This window comes from Phocoena phocoena, chromosome 18 (genome assembly GCF_963924675.1).
Source record: "Phocoena phocoena chromosome 18, mPhoPho1.1, whole genome shotgun sequence".
Taxonomy (NCBI): domain Eukaryota; kingdom Metazoa; phylum Chordata; class Mammalia; order Artiodactyla; family Phocoenidae; genus Phocoena; species Phocoena phocoena.
This window is the reverse complement of record NC_089236.1, coordinates 8,240,311-8,256,350: the sequence shown is the minus strand read 5'-3', so window position 1 is coordinate 8,256,350 and position 16,040 is coordinate 8,240,311. Positions and strand designations below refer to the sequence as shown.

The window sequence follows — 16,040 nt, the reverse complement described above, 5'->3', positions numbered from 1 at the left end:
TTTCCATTCAGATAATCTCCTGCTAGTCAGTTTCAAGAATTTTATTATTATTTATTTAGCTCACATCTAGACTGTAAAAAAATGAGTTCAAATAACTTGGTAGCGTCACAGGACAAGGCAGTGAACTAGAATTCCTCCAGCTCATTGTCACTTTGTATGAACATGAAATCAAAGGGTCTTACAGATAATAAAAAGATCATTCAGAGATCCTGACAGTATGTGTTTGCTTTCCATACTAAATCTCTATAATAAAAAATTTAATAAAACCTCCTATAAATACACAGCAAGGACTTTTCTTTAAAAAAGAAAACAGTCTTGACTATATTTGTTTACTTTCTGAAACGGAGAACTATGGCTTTACTGAAATACATGGTATTGCTACAAAAATAACGTTTGTCCAGGAAATGAAAAATATAATTTACCTAGGAAAATCCCAAGAGAATACCCTTTGCTTCCAATATCTTCTGTTTGGTCATAATAAAGTGGGAAACATACTCCATTTTTTCCATAAAAGTTTCCAAAATAATCCTCCTTCCAAAATGGAATCACAGCTATTAAAAATCCCACAATCCAGATGCCAATGAGGATGACCGAGGTCTGCCGTTTTCCAGGACGGATGTTACTGAAGGGAAAGACGACGGCCAGGAACTTCTCCAAAGTCAAGTACGTCAGCAAGAGGACGGAGACCTCGGTGGACAGCATGGCCAGGAAGCCCAGGAGGCGGCACTGTAAGCTCTCCATCCACAGCAACGCGTACTTCTGATACTGCCCGCGGTATTTTAGATCAAAGAAGCCAACGAAGAACAAATAAACACCCATCAGGCAGTCCGCACCTATTGAAGAGTCATAGAATGTATGTTGGTAGTTCCAGCACCTCTGTCTTAGTTTTCTGATTTAGGTCTGCTTCCTTCTTCTTGTATTAAATGAACTAACGGAAAACCTACAATAGTGCCTAGAAGCCAATGGACTTCAAAAGGTGTACTATGTCTTAAGTACTACACTGCATCTTTGTTTTACAATTTTGAAAAAAATGGTGGTGGGAAGATAATTTGCAGGGGTATGGGGGGGGTCTAGGTTTTAAACAGTAAAAAATATTACTAACATAGCTAATAAAAGGAATAATTTTCTGGGCTTGAGGAGCATGGATGCTATTGCAATTGAAGGTTAAACAAAACATAGTTCTGTAACCCACAACCTGTCCTCTATAATCCATCCCTTAACTCATTGGCTCCCTGTTACCCCATTTCGAAGAAATAGCTCACTGCAGATTCATGCAATCCAGAAAAGAGTAGCCAAAGAGAACAATAGTACCTTCATACTTAAAAAAACTGCCCAGCATATATAATTCATATTAAACGCCATCTGCTGAATGCCAATATAATCTAGAGCACAGCTCTCCGAAGATATCCTTAATTCATTTATATAGGAAACATACTTACAACAAAGGATTTTGATGGACGTAGCATGGGTCATGTTTTCAGCTTTAATGAAAGATCTCATGCCAATGACAAAAAGATTTCCAAAGCAGGTTATGAAAGCTATAACCCAGACAAATATTCTGAGGATATTGTTAGCCAAGAGGTCCTCAAATGAAGAAATGCCGTCAGTCAAGGGCATACATATTCGGACATGGGAAGCATAGGAGCAGTATCGAAAGTTTTTGAAATAACTAAAGTCAAAGGGAAAAAAGAGTCACTTTACAGCAATGACACAGAAATGACAGTTGCAGTCCTATTGGGGCTGCAGCTGTGTTAGGTATGTGGCTTCATTAGGCTTGGTTATTTTATTTTATTTTATTTTATTTTTCGGTACGCGGGCCTCTCACTGTTGTGGCCTCTCCCATTGCGGAGCACAGGCTCTGGACGCGCAGGCTCAGCGGCCATGGCTCACGGGCCCAGCCGCTCTGCGGCATGTGGGATTTTCCCGGACCGGGGCACGAACCCGTGTCCCCTGCATCAGCAGGCGGACTCTCAACCACTGCGCCACCAGGGAAGCCCCTAGGCTTGGTTATTTTTGTTTAGTAGTGATTACGTAATTACAGAGTTCTTCATTAAATATTACATTACTCTAGGCAGTGTTCTTCCTTTAAAGGTGAAGAACCTAAAGAACATAGGTATATGCTGTGGCTTGTCTGAGGTGAGTCGGGGAGGACATGAGAATGGGAAATCTCCAGGACTCTACTTTTCCCCATCACATTGGGTGATTGTCTAGGGTATTACAAAAAAGTAGATTGTCATTGTTAAATTGATCTTTAGCAAACATTCAGGGGCTTCAGTTTGGGATATAAGGGACCCACGGAGTAGCTCACTAAAAACATTCCTGTTGGGCTTCCCTGGTGGCACAGTGGTTGAGAGTCCGCCTGCCGATGCAGGACACACGGGTTCGTGCCCCGGTCCGGGAAGACCCCACATGCCGCGGAGCGGCTGGGCCCGTGAGCCATGGCCGCTGAGCCTGCGCGTCCGGAGCCTGTGCTCCGCGACGGGAGAGGCCACAACAGTGAGAGGCCCGCGTACCGCAAAACAACAACAACAAAACAAACAAACAAACAAAAACATTCCTGTCTTGTACTTAGTTTTAAGTATATTCACTTAAACTAGCCTTCTTTTCCCTGATACAGGCAGGAAGGGAAGGCCCCTGAGACTAGGAGAATTCAGTCTCATTGAAGTGAGGAGGAGAAGCAGCTGCCTTAAACACAGATTCCTTAATAGGGCCTGGAAGGACTTAGACCATTTCCATTTCCAGAGAAAAATACAGGCCTGTCTGTGATCAATGTGTTTATGGTCTAAGTGTGTGGAATCTTGAAGGGCTGGAATTGGGGAGATCATTTGGTTTACTGCCATTCTCCAAACCTGTTATGTTTAGGATTTTCTCCCATAAAACTCATTTTATTTTTATACTCGTTCACCACCTCTTTTAGTTCTTTTCTCTTCATCTAATATTTTTTTGTCATCTGCCCAGTCAATTGCTAAACTAGCAAGTTAAAGAAAGTTTGTTTATATATTTTTTATATTTATATATGTAGATAAAATTGCTTTGGTAAAAAAAATTCCATTGGATACAATTAGAAGAGCAATTAACTGTTTTATTTTAAAAAGCCAATGTTCTCAACATATGAATACTACATCCTCTGCACTTTTTAAAAACTTCTGACGTTCAATATAATACAACAATTTAAAAACATTTGAAAGATAAGGTACAGCATGGTGATTATAGTTAATAATACTGTCTTGTATATTTAAAAGTAGCTAAGAGAGTAGATCTTAAAAGTTCTCACCACCAGAAAAAATTTGTAACAATGTGTGGTGACGGCTGTTAACTAGACTCACTGTGGTGATCGTTTTGCAATATACACAAATATGGAATCATTGCGTTGTACACAGGAAACTGTAATGTTGTATGTCAATTATATCACAGTAAAAAAGTGAAAATAAAAATAAAGTAGAAGAAAATTTGAAAAAAAAATGAGAGGCAGGGAAAAAAAAAAAAAGAAAGCTTTACTTTGCCCTGGCTTCCAGGCCTCCCATGATTGGACCCCTGGCTGCCCTAATCCGCCTCAGTGCTTCCCGTCCGTGCTCACTCCACCCAGACACGTCAGCTCCCTTCTAATCCTCGAAACAAGCCAGGCTCACCCCCTTCTCAGTGCAGTGCTTTTGCTTTTCTCTCTTGCTGGAAGAATCTTCCAGGAAGAATTGTCTCCTTCCACTCAGGGCTGCCTGACTGTCACATCTCTGACTTCTAGGTGAACTACCTACATCGTCCTTCCTTCCCTTTATCTTGCTATACTTTTCTTCCCAGCATTTCTTAATGATTAATTTGTTAACTAGTTTACTTTCTGGTTCCCAAAGCTAAATGGAAGCTCCGTGAGGCAGACACTTCTCTCTCCCATTCATCCCTGTGTTCTCCCTGGCATGAGGGAAGTACTCAACAAATACTTGTTAGATGGCAAATGAATGATGCATGGTTTAGTGCTGGGTATGTCACACAGAGATACTGAAGGCTATCCCTGCCCTCAAGTAGCTTATGGTGGTCCAACCTCTCCTCCCACTGGGACCAGGGCGCTGGTTGGCAGGTGGACGTGTTTCAATAAATGATGGGCAAGGAAGATGAAAGAAGAATCGCTAGGTCACTTAGTAGGGAAGTAACTAAGTTCACACATTTTCTGTTAATTGTTGGGTCCTTCTTGACCTCAGCCTGCGGTTCATATTTAGAGCAGCAGCTTCTCCATCAAGTTCTACAAAGGTTGAATTTCTCTTTTCTAAGGAGACTTCACATTCTGCCTGCAGCAAGGAAATGATAGCCTCATGAAATATTTATCTACTAGAGCCACAGAAAGAGAAGTTATGAAAACCATGTGGATATACATCAAATACTTGTCTTTGGGTAATCACACCCACCGCATAGACATAAACAAAATATTCTCCCAAAAGGTCTCCTTCACACCAACCATTTCAGCCCCTTGCTGATCCCAACTTGATATCTTACATCGAATCCTCCCTATTGTTGTGGATAACAATGGTTGATTTCTGAAGTCATGAACACATTAGATTACACAGTTGATAAACAAACGATCATGTCATAAACTCCTATATTAAGACAACTTACACAGTGCACTTTAGCCAAATATATTAACGTGACTTATCAGAACTACTATAAAGATTAATTACCTCCGTTTTGCAGTGCACTCAGTAACAGAAACAACACCTGGAATTTACATAGCACCTTTCCTCTTAAGGGCTCAAAACTTAGAGTAGCTGACTGCTCACTCATGTGAGGTGAATTAATGTTTCCAGGTCTCCTGAGTACCATTAGCCAGTGACCTCATCTTGTGTCATATGTGGCATTCTGGTACCCTAATCTCTTATTGGGCCTCAACTGGATAAACAGCATGTTTCCAGAGAGAAGTATCATTCATATCCGCACATCATAATATTGAGCTCTATTTGAACAGGGACCAAAGGTGACAAAATTTAAAAGTTCTCAATAAAAAGACTTTTCTTGCATAAAAACACATTGCAGGGGCTTCCCTGGTGGTGCAGTGGTTAAGAATCCACCTGCCACGGCAGGGGACACAGCTTCGAGCCCTGGTCCCGGAAGATCCCACATGCCGCAGAGCAACTAAGCCCGTGCACCACAACTACTGAGCCCGCGTGCTATAACTACTGATGCCTGCACGCCTAGAGCCCGTGCTCCGCAACAGGAGAAGCCACCGCAACAATGAGTAGCCCCCACTCGCCACAACTAGAGAAAGCCCACGCACAGCGATGAAGACCCAATGCAGCCAAAAATAAATAAATAAACTAAAAAAAAAAACACATTGCAGTGATACATCAGACAGTTTAAAAGAGAACATCGGCAACATTTCACCATACTTTTTTCCCCATTCTTTCATACATACGTACATGTGAGAAAGATTCTTCATGGGCTGAAACATTTGTGTGTTTATACTTGGAATCTCTATCCTTTCCAGGTCTCTGGAAAATATGCACAATAGGCTTCATGTTTTTAGGATTTAACTTTTAAATCATTGTATTCTTGGTCAATCTTAAAAACCATGCTTTAAAATCTTGTTATAAATTCAAATTAAGATGAAAATTTTACAATAAACTGTCTTAGAAAACTGCCATTTCTATTTATGCCTCCGGTAACTTGGAGCTGATTTATCACTTTCATATGCAGAACAACCTTCTAATAAAATACGTTCATTCATTTCTTTGATTGAAAAACGACAGTTGTGATTTGTATGATTGTGGAACTGGCTCTGTAGTTTGATTTTATACACCACGAAATATGAGTTAGAGGGTTTCAGACAGGACTTGATATTATCAGCCTGAGTTTTGTCAGAATCTGGATTTAAACACAGTAATTTCTTCCTGGCCTATGTATCTTTAAGGTAGAAAACCATGGAAGTAATTATCAAAGGAGCTCCGATTCAGGACAATCATTTTCTAAGACAACAGTGGGAAGCACAATTCCTGTAATTCCTCCAACCCCATAAAATGTCCACACAGGGCTCCAATGATAACCCCTAACACTCCTCATTTATCCAGAAGCTTCTTCAAATATGGATTCTTAGAAGACACATTAGGATGGCATGAATTAGGGGGAGTCTGCCATGTTCTCAGGAAACATAGACGGAAAGAGGATAATCTAAAAAGATAGAAACCTTTTGCTTTTTAAAGGCTTATTTCGAAAGACGTTTGATTCTCACTCAGCTTCTTTTGGGCAAATCTGAATAAGGATTTCTGGACAAGGTTCTGAGTTTTCCTTTGCATACTGAGTCCTTCATAGAGGGCCTTGGTGGTCAGAAATGAGACTTAGGAAACAATTCTACCACTGAATCATCACAGGGCCCCTCCTGCAGGAAACTCTGGAGTCCTTTTTAAAGGATTCCGCCCCCCGCCCCCACTTCTTTCTTTTGGTCTCTAGCTTCTCCTGAACTTATCACAATTTTACCATTACATGGATTATGTGATTATTTGATGAATAGCCTGTGGTTTTCAAAAGAGCAGAGGCTACTATACACTGAGTGCCCAAGACAGTGCTATGATTAAGTTGGTGGCTAATAAATGTTTGTAAAATAAATGTGTAAATGAATCTTTAGAGAAAAGAAAATGGGACAATAAAGAAAGAAAAGAAATGAAGAAAGGGAAGTATGGGGTAAATAGTTACTACTTTGACTTTTCAGAAAGGCACGATGTGTAACTTGATACTTTGCCTTTCGGAATTCAGTACGTAGTGAGTGAAGGGAAGATCATTTTCTCCACATCTTATGGCTTCTTGAGAGCAGGAACCAAGTCTTTTTCATCACTGGATGTTCACTAATATCTATTGAGAATCTAAATCTTGTATTAATTTCCAACAGAAAACTATTTCGCAAGAATAAAAAGTGACATTAAGGATTGGTCTTTGGAATTAAATGAAGAAAGGCTTTGGGCTGGGATGAGGTAAAGTAATATGCACTCTGTGGGGAAAAGAAAACCAAACTTTAACCAACAATGGCTATTCATGGGAGAGGAACTCCCATGCGGTTCAAAGAACAACTGGCAGAGTTCTTGGGACCATTTAAAATCTAGTATGTTTGAAATTTTAAAATACTAAACAATATTAATTGTCTGAATGTTCATATTTATGGGATAATATTTTCTTTACTGATTGAAAAGTAAAAAGCATGCTCTGAGGATTGGTATAAGTAGACTGTTGTAGGAAAGAAGAAAGGGAAAAAGTGAAAAAGTAGAGGTCTTATATAATTTGCTATTTTTTTTTACCGACTGCTTAGTAACAAAACTATTGCAAATTTAATTCTTTGTGAAAACTGTAAGAGATTTTTCCATATGAATCCTGTTTTCAGGAAGGAGCTATATGTAGCTTTAAACACAGAAATGGTCTTGACACACACTGAATGGTAAAAAATGAGATTTTGTTGTCATTCGGTACATACTTGATGGTAATCATATTAACAACTGTCTGAGGACGCATGCTCAAATTAAAAGCCCTCCTGTGTGTCAAATACCTGTTTGAAAATAAATGTGGTCCTAGGTAAAGCACACACACTAAAATTATAATCAACATATGGTTACACTTGACTTACAGAGACTGAAGCTGTTTAAGACTTTCAAACTGGTTCTTGTGGAGATACAAAAGAGGATTGGACGACAGATTCCTTTTGTACCATTAGAAGGGAGGAGGAAAGAAGCATGAGGATATTATTATTTTGGAAACTCAAGATGTTGCCATTTAAATCTGATGACAGTGGGAAGAAGGACTTACAGTTTTTGAAGAAGCTTCAGGTCTTTGAAAATGTGGGGTGGTAGCTCCATTATCATATTGCTAGACAGGTCCCTGTTGGTGACAGTGAAACCCCAAAGCAATTACATTGGAAATAAATGACATAGTTATCACTCCTCACAACTGTCATCATCCCATTTGATGTAACAGAAAATACAATCCAATTTAACCAAACTGATAGCTTGTTACCCAACAAAGTCATGTGAGTCAGCCAAATGGATAAGTCCTCCATCGCTTTCAGATAGGTGACATTTTGCTCACCCAGTTCCCATCTGGAATTTCCTCTCAGTCCCTCCCCAACACACTCCCAACATGGCTTCAATGTCTACTTTGATTAATTCCCTCTGTTTTAGGTACTCTTTGTACCTTCAACCATTCACTGTTTCTGTGATTCCTATCCGGTTCATGTATGGGATATCTTGTTTATCCGACTACATTAGAAGCTTTCTGAGATCAAGACCTATGTCTCCACTTATTTTGCATTCCAACTAAGAGAGTTTTGACCACATAATATCTGCCCAGATGATCTTGAATGGATAAGTTCACATATTTTTAGTCTACTTTTATATGGTACTTCTTTTTTAGAAGAAATTGAGAATTGAGATCTAAATATAATAGGGCTGTCCAATCCAGAAAGAATTGCAGGGCAGTGTCCCTACAGAATGGGAAAAAGAGATTTGTCACGATAAGAAGGAATCAGGAATCTTGAAGGGTCCAAAATATCCTCTAAGCCAGAAAAGATGTTAAAAGTGAAACAGATGTGAAATAGCCTAGGAGTCAAACCAAAGATCTTAATCTATTTTTGATTTTTTGGTGCTCCTGATGGATATATGGGAGCGACAAATAACTATGACTTAGTTCTTTCTCTAAAAAAGCTTACAGTTAGAGTAAACAACTAGATTATGAAACAAAAGAATGAAACAAGTGTTATTACACAAGTACGGAGGAAAAACAGAGGAAGGAATCATCAAACTTGGCCTGGGAAATTAGGAAGCGTTTGAGCAAAGTTTGATGATTTTTATAGGTAGAGTCAAACAAGAGCAGATTTTCAAGTGAGGATTACGCAGGACCAGAGAAACAGATGCTTGGAAGTCAGTGACATCTCCAGGAGTCAGCAAGTCGTCCAACGTGCGTGGAGGATAGAAAGGATGGGGAGATGTAGGGAGGTGAGCCTGGAAAAGAGCCTGGAGACAAAATGGGAAGGCCATGAATGCATTCCAAGGCAGTATTTCCCAGAGTGCAGTTCAGGCATCGGAAACAAGGAAGATGCTTATAATAAGAGCACTTTCCTGGTGCCACTCCAGAACTATCACACCCGAATCTCTGGAAGGGAGGCTGGTAACATGCATTTAAAGCCAGCATTCCTTGTGATTCTTCTGAACGTTAACATTTGAGAATTATGTCAAGGACTCTGCTTTATGGCAGGCAACAAGGAAGGAGAATGTTAAACAGGACAGTGGGAACATATGCCCTGGGTTATGGGATGATAATTCTGTTCGAAGAATGAAAGATAGGATGAAATGCCAGAGATTCAGAGGAGGGAGACCTGGCAGGAGGCTGTGACCCTGGACCAGGTGAGAGCTGATACGGGTTGAAGGAGGCACTGGCAGGGTTTACGGTCTGATAGGACATCAAGTGTAAAGAGAGTTAGAAGGAAAGGGAACAGTCTTCTAGCCAGGCTGCCAGAAAGAATGCAGATTCCACTAAGACAGGCAAGCCTAGGGGAAGAAGCTGGCTGTGGGGTAAGGGTCATCTGCAAATTAACTTAAACAAATAGATTTTGAGGGACTATCATGACATCCAAGTGTAGACAGCCTGCCAGCTGGTGTTCTGATCTGGTGCTCCGGATGCAAGGAGCACAAGTGGGTTATGGCACAGAAGAAAGCCACGGGTGTGCACAGATCAGAGGGAGAGTGACAACAAAACAAGATGACGATGACCTTGTACACCCGGAGAACGCCCTGCAAAGTGTTACCTTGCAAAATAAAGTACAGTCTTCTGTGCGAAAAGGATCTGAGTGGCCTCATCTAAGTGCTTATTCCTCTCCAGAAGGGGTTTGTGGTCAAGAGGGCACAGTAAAATTATCTAACATTTTTGTAAACTTAAGAAACGTAAATGCCTTGCTCAAGTTAATTCTACTGAGTTCTGAATTTCTTCTAGCATACTGGTGCTATCTGGATTGGAATGAATTACTGGTGGTCCTAAAAGAAGAAAGGTAGCGTCTCTTATTTAGGCTCTTTTATTTTGGCGGGGGCAGGGGGTTGGCTTTGCCTAAGTGTAGTATAAGAAGAGGATTAGGAAAATGTTCAGAATGTGGACTCCATACCACTGTCTCCTTTAGTTTGTATAAAAACACACTCCTGTTTGTCCTGGGCTACTCCTCCATTCCACCCCCGTAACCCAAATCTGTATCCATCCTCCAAGGTCTGATGAGGAATGCCCCTGTGAGAAAGCAGTGAGGTCTTCTGAGTGAGCTGTCTTTAATTTCTTGCCACAGAATGCTAATATTTTGGTTCTAATGCGGTGCTTTGCGCATTATAGGCACTTAAATATTTGTCGATTTGGTTTATGATACTCATTCATTAGATTAAATTATCTTAATTATTTGTGCATTGTTTTTCAAATTCCTCTTATTGAACTACTTTTCACAGTCCCTTCTGGATTTCAAAGCAAGGTATAAAGAATGGGGGAGAAGGTGATTAAGAAATTCATTTCCATTTTTTAGACTTCAGATCAGGACGAGGAGATCTCTACCCTAATCACCACTATTTGTAATGTAACAGACAGTTTTAAATGCCAATGATGCACCATTTTGCAGGTAGCGATGAATTAATAGCAAGACAGATGAGTTTCAAAAGGTTTAGATCTACACAACATATGTTTGAACAGAGAAATGTACATGAGCTCTCTGAATATTTTGCAATGAGCCTCTTTCTAGACATTTCTAGTTGCGTCATCTGCTCTGGAAGTCATAATATCTTAAGGGATCATAAGCATGTTCATTCTTTTGTTTAGTTATAATTGATTAATATTATTGCAGTCATTTATTCATTCAGCAAGCACGTATTGAGAATTAACTGTACTCCAGACATTAGAGAGGAGAATCCCTGAGCTTAAGGAGCCATGGAAAACTCATTTACTCCCAAACACACATATGTATGAAATCAGTCAAAGAAAATAGGCAGAGAAATTAGAGTAGGCTAAATCCATATTAAGCCCACTGTCTGATTTTTAATTTGCTTTTAGGATAATGTTGGTTTTCTTAATTGATTTTGAATATCCAGTAGTCTACAGGATTTTGATTGCCACTAATGAAAAGCAGTCTCACTAGTCATTTAGATTTGTAATCCTGAAGAAGCAAAATCATATTTTCCTAGTAGACAACGCTACTTACAGTTCTCCTAAATTTTTTAATGAAGAAAATGTCTTCTCTGGAACAAAATCAATTTGATTTCTAGGCAGAAACCTGTAAGACATGGTAAGAGTCAGCACTGTTGATTTGTGTCTGCTGTAGTAATCAGTTCTCATTGGGAGATGCCACTGATCCACGTGTAATTTAATAAGCCTCCTTTGAAGTCTCAAAGCAAGGCATGCTCTGGTGTGGAACACAGGCAGGCGTTTCTTCCAGAGGATGTATCCATAGGCTCTCTCCAGGACATGCTCCCGGAAGGAACTTGAGCTGCTGAGTGTGGCTTATGGAGCTGCACTTCCTTTGGATTCTGATTACTTTAGAAAGTGTTTCTTTCCCAACATACACACACGCAAAGTCAAATTTGGACCCTGTTAATAGTTCTGTGAAGGCTTTGGGACGATCTTTGGGTAAGGCACATTCCTTATAAGAAGAAGTCCAGAAAAAGAGCAAAGCTTGAACCAACCCCATCTGGGCCACAAACAAATTTTAAATTTGGTGGGGGAACAGTGATTTTATATTTCCTCTGTCTAGAAATGGAATCCTCCAGGACAAACGGCAAAAAAGAGGGGGTCATCAGCTAACTACCTTATAGGGGTGTAAACAAATGAGATAATGAGTATGAAGGTGATTCAAAAGCTACATGGTGTTATAAAATAGGAGGCGTGGGGCTTCCCTGGTGGCACAGTGGTTGAGAGTCCACCTGCCGATGCAGGGGACGCGGGTTCGTGCCCTGGTCCGGGAAGATCCCACATGCCGCGGAGCGGCTGGGCCCGTGAGCCATGGCTGCTGAGCCTGCGTGTCTGGAGCCTGTGCTCCGCAACGGGAGAGGCCACAACAGTGAGAGGCCCGCGTACGTACGGCAAATAGGAGGTGTGGATGGTATTTATCTTCCAGTGTTCTCTCTCATTATCCGTGAGACAAAGAATAAACTCTTTGCATCTCCTATGTGGGACAGCCTCTTTTCTTACTTAATATGCTAATCTTCAATCTGATTGATAAATCTGCAACCTGGCAACAGCCTTATCTCTTAGTCTGTTGGAGAAAAGTGGTTCGATTACTACAAATGGATGTGCTCTGATTCTTCTTTTCCAACCACCCATCCAAGCAACAAACATTACTAAGTACTTACTATATATGGAGAACTATGATGAAAACAAAAGCACATTCTTGTGTTTTTAAGCTTACCAGTGCAAATGTGCCAATTAACCGATCCATCTGCCTTCCTGCCCCCATAAAAAACACAGTCAGCAATCAGAATCACCAGGCAGAACCTTTGGCCAATCAGAATACATTAGAGGCTCTTCTCTTTAGCATAAAATTTTGTTTTCTTTAAAGAGAGAGACATCAAGTGATAAGTGTTATTAGCAGTAACCACTTTCACATACATTATCTCATTTCCTTGTTGACCATGGGGTTAGGTACAAGTTCAGCAGAGAGGGTGCACAGAAACGATGATTGCCCTCAGAAAGAAGGAGGCTTAAATGGTTGGCAGCTAAACATAAGGCTTGGCCCTACCATCCAAGTCAATAGATCCATGTGTACATTTTCTAGTACTGCAGTTTCAGACCAAGGCTGTAAATAAAACATACTCTAAAATTCCTTGCCAATATTTTCTTTCGATTTCCAAAGCTACTGGGTTTCCCCTCATTTTCTGAATTACACTGTATACTTACAGCACTGTGAGTGAATTGCACGACAGAAAGGTGGAATTCGTAAGGTATTTTATTCCATTGCCTTCCAAATCCCTAAAAGGCATGGAGGAAAAACATTTTTAATGTTTTTGCACAAATCATATGTCTAAAGGCAGTTTCTGGTGATACAACAGCTCTGAACTTTATTTTTACTTCATTCCAAATTTTAGGCTTTCCTCCTACTTATTGCAGGGTCAGTATAATTAATATTCTGCGTCTTTTTCCCCTTCTAATTAGTGTTAGAACTTAATAAAATTGAGCGAAAGGGCAGCCCGCCATTTAGTGAATGTGTCTCTGTGCCAGATACCATGCTATTAATTAGCATAAAATTTGTACTATAATAATAGTAACTCCCATTTATTGGGCTTTTATAGTGTCAGGTACTGTTCTGAGTGCATAACACACACCCCCACAAAGTTGGCATCATTACCTCCCATTTAACATAGGAGGAATCCGAGGATCTTGGAAATTTACTTTTCTTCTGGTCACACAGCTATTGAGGGGTAGAACTGACCTTCTCACTCAGACCCATCTGAATCTAATGCCCAGACACTTAGTCGTGGCATCGTAGATCGCTATATTCTCCCCTCCCCTCCCCCAGGGTCAGGTAGATATGTGTCTCTATTTTGCTGCAGGAGAAACTCAGGCCAAACTGTCTACCAAATACTGGATGCCAGAGTCAGGATGGCGAGTCCCAAGCTGTGTGAAGGCAAGTGCCGGCTCTTTCTACCTCCCTCCGTGATGCTGATGCTGAGGGCAGTGCTGCTCAGAGGGTCCTGGGTCCCAGCATCACCTGGGAACTTGTCAAAATGCAGATTTCCAAGCTCCACCCCAGACCCACTGAATCAGAAGCCCTAGGACTGAGGCCCAGCGGTCTGTCCTAAGTCTTTGCGTTGCCTGTGCTGTACACTGACGTTGGAGAAGCACTGGTGGAGAGATTACGTTCTGCCAAGGTGAACCTTATGACAGCAGCACCCACATCGTCAGAGAACAACCTCAGGAACACTCTGACATGGCCGCTTCCAGCAGCGCCAAGGAAGGAGAGGATCAGCTCTTCTGCCAACTCTCCTCATTCCGTTTACCGTTGGCTTCCTACAGGCTTCCCGTACACGACAATAGCTGTTTTGCTGCCCCTGAACCTTTCTCACGTTCACGTTAATATCACCAGTTCCTTTGTCATTGCCTTTAAAATCCTATTTTAAAGCCATCTTGGAGGTCTTGCAGGAACTCAACTATTTTCTTCACTCTTAAAATACAGCAATTGCAAATAATAAACAGTGTAGTCCCTTGAAAGTCTAAATATTGTTCAGTAGAATAGGGAAAATGTTTTTACATCTCATAACACTTTGCAGTTGTGAGCAACAGTCCTAGCTGATAGCAAGTGAGGGAGGAGAAGCGTGGCCAGGGCGGGGTTTTTTCTGCCTTTGAACTGGGGCGATTTGGGTCTGACCTCTCAGCTCTCATTTGTGATCAGCCAATCTTGCTAATGACATCTTTTCACTGAGTGTCTATTTTTTCCCTCGTGCCTGTGGGAGCCTAGAGTGAAAATGAGTGTCCCCAGAACCCAGGGCTTGGATGTTGCTTCCGGGTCTCCTCCTCGTTGCTGATGCCCATTTTGGGGACGGGATGGGTACAGGCTGGAAGCCTGATATTTTTCTGTTAACTTTACTCCTTCCTGTTGCTTTCCCATTGTGTGGATGTACTTGCTTAGTTTCTAAGTATTTCCCACCTATTCTTAATGAGTTTTATTCTCATGTTTTTCAGATCATCAATTTCCCCCCCCCTCACCTTTGTTTTTTTAAGGCAGTTCTGCACAGCATGTGGGATCTTAGTTCCCTGACCAGGGATCAAACCTGTGCCCCCTGCATTGGGAGCATGGAGTCTAAACCACTGGACTGCCAGAGAAGTCCCATCACTCCCATTTTTAACATTTAGCACACTTACGTGAGACCCCCATTGCCTTAAAAGCCTTTTGATAAAGGTATGTAAATAATTTAAGTCAGTAAATAAACACAAGGTCATCTAATAGTGCTGTAACAAGTGAGGCTAATTCAGAGAGGATCCAAAGCTGAGGTACTAAAATTTTATCATATTATGGGTATTGAGTCCCCTGATTTGACAATGGGGAGAGCTCTGGGGGGACAGTACAACTGGCATTTTCCCAGCACAGGAAGTCGCTCCTGTGCCAATCCTGCCTGTCTCAGGAGACCGTGAATATGAACATGGTGGAATGGTGGGTAGTGGTGGTGAAACCAAATGAATGGCTTAAATGTGTATTGGTCGAAAGCTACCAAGGAGTGGAAATGGTTTAGCATGTTCATTTACAGAGTTCTTTTTGAGCACTATTATGTGCTGATCCTTGTGCTGGGTATAAAATCACGGAATTTACTGAACGGTAGGGGATAAACAGGTAAACAGATGGTTCTATGATGACAGTGCCCTGAGACAGCAGTGCAGTGGGAGGAGGGGAGGCGTGGTGGAGGCTCTCCTAACATAATCGGGGCACAGAGGCAGCCACTGAACTGGTGGGTGTGTCAGAGACGGCTTCCTGAAGGTGACGCTTAAATTGATTTTTGAAGGAAATGTCGGAGAGTAAAGAAGCAAGACCTTTCAAGTTGAAGGAACAACATGTGTTCAGGGAACTGACTGAAGGAGCAGTAGTTTGGTGTATCTGAAAGGAAGGCACAAGAGGAGAAGGGGCTGGCAAAGAGACCAGGGATAGAGGACAATGGGTCTCTGGTGCTAAACTGGGAGGCTTGAACTTTACCCTCACACCCGTGGGGATTCCCAGGTGTTTCAACCTGGAAGTGACATGATCAGATTTTGGTTTTAGAAAGAAAAGCAGAGATGAGCTTTTTGTGTAATTGTGAATTAACTTCAGGGCTAGTTTCCTGAATCTGGGCGAATAACAAATTAGCTGCTAAGTGTATACTCACATCCAGTTGAGTTGAGGCATTTGGGCACACATATGCTTGGGAAGGGCTTCTAAGTAGTTATTCACCATAGACCTTTACACAAAGAAGAGATTAATTAGAAACGAAATGATATGCCACTTTAAGAACAGTATTTTTACTATTTCCACAGTTTGGGAACTTGTATGCTAAAATTAATATATCAGGATGAAGAATACAAACATAACTACCTCTTCAAAA

The 16,040-nt window shown here is 41.1% G+C and overlaps 1 protein-coding gene across 1 annotated transcript in view; it reads right to left on the bottom strand.

The window, feature by feature from the left end:
• Window positions 1-16,040, bottom strand: part of RXFP2 (relaxin family peptide receptor 2) — a 62,788-nt gene that overhangs the window by 11,983 nt on the left and 34,765 nt on the right. Inside the window, exons 9-16 of the mRNA XM_065895905.1 lie at window positions 15,825-15,896; window positions 12,871-12,942; window positions 11,180-11,251; window positions 7,768-7,839; window positions 7,589-7,660; window positions 5,400-5,471; window positions 1,440-1,669; window positions 423-833 (exon numbers count right to left, since the gene is read on the bottom strand). Coding sequence (XP_065751977.1) covers window positions 423-833; window positions 1,440-1,669; window positions 5,400-5,471; window positions 7,589-7,660; window positions 7,768-7,839; window positions 11,180-11,251; window positions 12,871-12,942; window positions 15,825-15,896 — 1,073 coding nt within the window. The remainder of the gene's footprint in view (window positions 1-422; window positions 834-1,439; window positions 1,670-5,399; window positions 5,472-7,588; window positions 7,661-7,767; window positions 7,840-11,179; window positions 11,252-12,870; window positions 12,943-15,824; window positions 15,897-16,040) is intronic.